At 34.6% G+C, this 6710-nt stretch overlaps 1 protein-coding gene and 2 pseudogenes across 1 annotated transcript; all 3 read left to right on the top strand.

Annotated features, from left to right (window-relative positions):
* Nucleotides 1-594: 594 nt before the first annotated feature.
* LOC121789333 lies at nucleotides 595-1955 on the top strand (annotated as a pseudogene).
* Nucleotides 1956-2838: 883 nt separating this feature from the next.
* Nucleotides 2839-4199, top strand: LOC121789334 (annotated as a pseudogene).
* An 883-nt stretch (nucleotides 4200-5082) lies between these two features.
* Nucleotides 5083-6456, top strand: LOC121789335. Its single transcript, XM_042187818.1, has 3 exons — nucleotides 5083-5263; nucleotides 5389-5468; nucleotides 6340-6456. The coding sequence occupies exons 1-3, from the start codon at nucleotides 5083-5085 to the stop codon at nucleotides 6454-6456; spliced, it is 378 nt and encodes a 125-aa protein (XP_042043752.1).
* The last annotated feature ends 254 nt before the right edge of the window (nucleotides 6457-6710 follow it).

Below are 6710 nucleotides of genomic sequence, written 5' to 3' on the forward strand. Positions count from 1 at the left end.
AACTAGAGAACGCACATATTGATGCTAATTGTGGATGTCTTATATTTTTCATCATTTTCAAACAAGTTTCTCTTATGATTGAAAAGTAATAGTCCATGAAAGAGCTATTTTGAAATTTAATGGGAAGACAAGAAATGTAGTACTTATGTAGCATTTTAGTCTAATAATGTATATTTCCAGTCTAATAATGTATATTTCCAGTCTAATAATGTACCGCGGCTAATAATGTAGATTTTTAGTATAATAATGTAGCTTATCACAACCATTCAATTTAAGGATCCAAAGACTGTGATTTGTGACTTAGATGATGTAAGGACTCCAACACACCCCTAATGATATATACGTAGTAGTGGTATTTTTTAAAAATTTATTGTTTGTTCATAAAATCATGAAAAAGTTAGATAAGGATGAATGTATTTTCTTTCCGGAACTTATACATCATTAAAATTTATTTTGGGCCTTTGAATATCGTGTAAGAGCCCACACTAAATAAAACAAAAAGGGCAGCCCTAAATACGATCAACTTCTTCAATCTCTGAATTTTTTTTTTCCGTGTCAATTTCAAAGAAGAAGAAAAAAGGACAAATTCGAAGGATGAACAACCACCGTATGACTCCGGAGGCAGCGGCGCAATTCGGTGATGGAATTCAAATGGTTTTTTCTCGGTGGGCGGCACTGCGGATGGCCATCGAAAACGGGTGGGGTGGCCGCGACTCTCTCCAGAAATTGCAGCAGCTCGGCCACAACCTCTTCAATTTCCTTACTCAATCGAAAGGTATTTCTCACTTGAACTGATACTGGTTAATTAATATCTATTCATATGCTAAAATAGAGTGTTATTGAGATGGTATAAAAACCTAAGTTTGTTTTAGTAATTGTTGGATTTTATTTGTTGTGCAGATCAAGTGTATATTGGTGATGTAGAGGATATACTTTATGAATTCAAGGACTCTCTCAATACTGAGATTCAGGACGGCAGTGTTTAGGAGGTATATCATCTTCATCTATTTGCCCTAATTTTGGCTCCTACTAATTACTTCATGTCCATTCATATGTGAAGGCTTAATAACTTCTATTGCTCGAACCTGAATCAAATGCTAGGTGTGTAGGATGGAAATTAAAGAGTAAAGCAAAAATTCTCTACTCAAATCTTGTAATTAAGGGGAAAATGACTAGAAAATATGAAGGGAACTGGGATTTCAATCTATCTGATACTTCTCTGTATTCTCTCATTGCACTTAACCAAATGAGCTTAAGAGAGTCATATTATATGCAACGAGCCAATATTCAAAATGGAAGCAGGTACTTGCTTTGTGAAGCTAGTTCGACATATAAACTCCTAAATTACAATCATGCACAATTATACTCCGAATAATGAATAATGATTACCCAAGGTGGTTGTAAACAATAGATATCGATATCACCTACTTGATTGAGTTGTTTCATGGTCGATGATAAAGGATAATTAGAATACAATCATACATACTTATCAATCACCATATTCCAATTTTTTATCTTTGAATTTTTTTGCGTAGGTTGCAGAAAAGTTTATGGTAATGCGTGAAGAATGTTTAGAAGGTCAGTTTGACTCGATAAAGAAGCTGCGAGAAACAAATGTTCCAAGTGTTTCGTATACGAGACAGGTAAGACTGCTGCCACTTATCTCCTGAGTTTCTGGGTAACTGTGTTAACGGGAGAAGTTTTAGTATTATTATTTGCGTGGTTAGCCATATCCATATTAATTATGTTATAGGATTGATGAATAGCATTCGGTAACTTCTATTCATGTTACTCACATCAGTATCTTCAATTATCCTCTCTTTCGATTTCTATTTTGTCATCCCAACAGCGATGATGAGGAAGACAGTGATGAAGATGATGCAATTATAGAGAACAATAGTCAGCAATGGAATTTGATGCTCCACAACTACAGCGCCAATTGGATCACAATCTGACTAATATTGTGGTTGATGAAAGTAGCACGAAAGATACTCCTCAAGTTGTGGATGGATGGACTCTTGTTTAAAAAAAGAGTAAAGGGAGAAAGAAGTGATGGATTGATTACATTGGCTCGAGCCACTTTAGGTACGAATATTTGAGTATATGTAAAGACAACATTTTTGTTTGTATTCTTCTTATTCTTTGTTGAGTGTTTTAGGATGTTTTTGGTTCAAATCCTCTAAAGTTATCTTATGTTTCAGGATATTTTTTGTTCAAGTCGTTTTGTTCCTACTTTGCTGCAAGTAACTAGAGAACGCACATACTGATGCTAATTGTGGATGTCTTATATTTTTCATCATTTTCAAACAAGTTTCTCTTATGATTGAAAAGTAATAGTCCATGAAAGAGCTATTTTGAAATTTAATGGGAAGACAAAAAATGTAGTACTTATGTAGCATTTTAGTCTAATAATGTATATTTCCAGTGTAATAATGTATATTTCTAGTCTAATAATGTACCGCGGCTAATAATGTAGATTTTTAGTATAATAATGTAGCTTATCACAACCATTCAATTTAAGGATCCAAAGACTGTGATTTGTGACTAAGATGATGTAAGGACCCCAACACACCCCTAATGATATATACGTAGTAGGGGTATTTTTTAAAAATTTATTGTTTGTTTATAAAATCATGAAAAAGTTAGATAAGGATGAATGTATTTTCTTTCCGGAACTTATACATCATTAAAATTTATTTTGGGCCTTTGAATATCGTGTAAGAGCCCACACTAAATAAAACAAAAAGGGCAGCCCTAAATACGATCAACTTCTTCAATCTCTGAATTTTTTTTTCCGTGTCAATTTCAAAGAAGAAGAAAAAAGGACAAATTCGAAGGATGAACAACCACCGTATGACTCCGGAGGCAGCGGCGCAATTCGGTGATGGAATTCAAATGGTTTTTTCTCGGTGGGCGGCACTGCGGATGGCCATCGAAAACGGGTGGGGTGGCCGCGACTCTCTCCAGAAATTGCAGCAGCTCGGCCACAACCTCTTCAATTTCCTTACTCAATCGAAAGGTATTTCTCACTTGAACTGATACTGGTTAATTAATATCTATTCATATGCTAAAATAGAGTGTTATTGAGATGGTATAAAAACCTAAGTTTGTTTTAGTAATTGTTGGATTTTATTTGTTGTGCAGATCAAGTGTATATTGGTGATGTAGAGGATATACTTTATGAATTCAAGGACTCTCTCAATACTGAGATTCAGGACGGCAGTGTTTAGGAGGTATATCATCTTCATCTATTTGCCCTAATTTTGGCTCCTACTAATTACTTCATGTCCATTCATATGTGAAGGCTTAATAACTTCTATTGCTCGAACCTGAATCAAATGCTAGGTGTGTAGGATGGAAATTAAAGAGTAAAGCAAAAATTCTCTACTCAAATCTTGTAATTAAGGGGAAAATGACTAGAAAATATGAAGGGAACTGGGATTTCAATCTATCTGATACTTCTCTGTATTCTCTCATTGCACTTAACCAAATGAGCTTAAGAGAGTCATATTATATGCAACGAGCCAATATTCAAAATGGAAGCAGGTACTTGCTTGTGAAGCTAGTTCGACATATAAACTCCTAAATTACAATCATGCACAATTATACTCTGAATAATGAATAATGATTACCCAAGGTGGTTGTAAACAATAGATATCGATATCACCTACTTGATTGAGTTGTTTCATGGTCGATGATAAAGGATAATTAGAATACAATCATACATACTTATCAATCACCATATTCCAATTTTTTATCTTTGAATTTTTTTTGCGTAGGTTGCAGAAAAGTTTATGGTAATGCGTGAAGAATGTTTAGAAGGTCAGTTTGACTCGATAAAGAAGCTGCGAGAAACAAATGTTCCAAGTGTTTCGTATACGAGACAGGTAAGACTGCTGCCACTTATCTCCTGAGTTTCTGGGTAACTGTGTTAACGGGAGAAGTTTTAGTATTATGATTTGCGTGGTTAGCCATATCCATATTAATTATGTTATAGGATTGATGAATAGCATTCGGTAACTTCTATTCATGTTACTCACATCAGTATCTTCAATTATCCTCTCTTTCGATTTCTATTTTGTCATCCCAACAGCGATGATGAGGAAGACAGTGATGAAGATGATGCAATTATAGAGAACAATAGTCAGCAATGGAATTTGATGCTCCACAACTACAGCGCCAATTGGATCACAATCTGACTAATATTGTGGTTGATGAAAGTAGCACGAAGATACTCCTCAAGTTGTGGATGGATGGACTCTTGTTTCAAAAAAGAGTAAAGGGAGAAAGAAGTGATGGATTGATTACATTGGCTCGAGCCACTTTAGGTACGAATATTTGAGTATATGTAAAGACAACATTTTTGTTTGTATTCTTCTTATTCTTTGTTGAGTGTTTTAGGATGTTTTTGGTTCAAATCCTCTAAAGTTATCTTATGTTTCAGGATATTTTTTGTTCAAGTCGTTTTGTTCCTACTTTGCTGCAAGTAACTAGAGAACGCACATACTGATGCTAATTGTGGATGTCTTATATTTTTCATCATTTTCAAACAAGTTTCTCTTATGATTGAAAAGTAATAGTCCATGAAAGAGCTATTTTGAAATTTAATGGGAAGACAAAAAATGTAGTACTTATGTAGCATTTTAGTCTAATAATGTATATTTCCAGTGTAATAATGTATATTTCTAGTCTAATAATGTACCGCGGCTAATAATGTAGATTTTTAGTATAATAATGTAGCTTATCACAACCATTCAATTTAAGGATCCAAAGACTGTGATTTGTGACTAAGATGATGTAAGGACCCCAACACACCCCTAATGATATATACGTAGTAGGGGTATTTTTTAAAAATTTATTGTTTGTTTATAAAATCATGAAAAAGTTAGATAAGGATGAATGTATTTTCTTTCCGGAACTTATACATCATTAAAATTTATTTTGGGCCTTTGAATATCGTGTAAGAGCCCACACTAAATAAAACAAAAAGGGCAGCCCTAAATACGATCAACTTCTTCAATCTCTGAATTTTTTTTTTCCGTGTCAATTTCAAAGAAGAAGAAAAAAGGACAAATTCGAAGGATGAACAACCACCGTATGACTCCGGAGGTAGCGGCGCAATTCGGTGATGGAATTCAAATGGTTTTTTCTCGGTGGGCTGCACTGCGGATGGCCATCGAAAACGGGTGGGGTGGCCGCGACTCTCTCCAGAAATTGCAGCAGCTCGGCCACAACCTCTTAAATTTCCTCACTCAATCGAAAGGTATTTCTCACTTGAACTGATACTGGTTAATTAATATCTATTCATATGCTAAAACAGAGTGTTATTGAGATGGTATAAAAACCTAAGTTTGTTTTAATAATTGTTGGATTTTATTTGTTGTGCAGATCAAGTGTATATTGGTGATGTAGAGGATATACTTTATGAATTCATGGACTCTCTCAATATTGAGATTCAGGACGGCAGTGTTTAGGAGGTATATCATCTTCATCTATTTGCCCTAATTTTGGCTCCTACTAATTACTTCATGTCCATTCATATGTGAAGGCTTAATAACTTCTATTGCTCGAACCTGAACCCAATGCTAGGTGTGTAGGATGGAAATTAAAGAGTAAAGCAAAAATTCTCTACTCAAATCTTGTAATTAAGGGGAATATTACTAGAAAATATGAAGGGAACTGGGATTTCCATCTATCTGATACTTCTCTGTATTCTCTCATTGCACTTAACCATATGAGTTTAAGATAGTCATATTATATGCAACGAGCTAATATTCAAATGGAAGCAGGTACTTGCCTTGTGAAGCTAGTTCGCCATAATAAACTCCTAAATTACAATCATGCACAATTTATACTCTGAATAATGAATAATGATTACCCAATGTGGTTGTAAACAATAGATATCGATATCACCTACTTGATTGAGTTGTTTCATGGTCGATGATAAAGGATAATTAGAATACAATCATACATACTTATCAATCACCATATTTCAATTTTTTATCTGTGAATTTTTTTTTGCGTAGGTTTGCAGAAAAGTTTATGGTAATGCGTGAAGAATGTTTGAACGGTCAGTTTGACTCGATAAAGAAGCTGCGAGAAAACAAATGTTCCAAGTGTTTCGTATACCGAGACAGGTAAGACTGCTGCCACTTATCTCCTAGAGTTTTCTGTGTAACTGTGTTAACGGGAGAAGTTTTAGTATTATGACTTTGCGTGGTTAGCCATATCCATATTAATTATGTTATAGGATTGACTGAATAGCATTCGGTAACTTCTATTCATGTTACTCACATCAGTAACTTCAATTTTCCTCTCTTTCGATTTCTATTTTGTCAGCCCAACAGCGATGACGAGGAAGACAGTGATGAAGATGATGCAATTATAGAGAACAATAGTCAGCAATGGAAGTTGATGCTCCACAACACAGCGCCAATTGGATCACAATCTGACTGATATTGTGGCTGATGAAAGTAGCACGAAAGATACTCCTCAAGTTGTGGATGGATGGACTGTTGTTTCAAAAAAATAGTAAGGGAGAAAGAAGTGATGGATTGATTACATTGGCTCGAGCCACTTTAGGTACACGAATATTTGAGTATATGTAAAGACAACATTTTTGTTTGTATTCTTCTTATGTTTTGTTGAGTGTTTCAGGATGTTTTTTGTTCAAATCCTCTAAAGTTATCTTATGTTTCAGGATATTTTTT

Source organism: Salvia splendens, unplaced genomic scaffold (genome assembly GCF_004379255.2).
Source record: "Salvia splendens isolate huo1 unplaced genomic scaffold, SspV2 ctg209, whole genome shotgun sequence".
NCBI classification, from domain to species: Eukaryota; Viridiplantae; Streptophyta; class Magnoliopsida; order Lamiales; family Lamiaceae; genus Salvia; species Salvia splendens.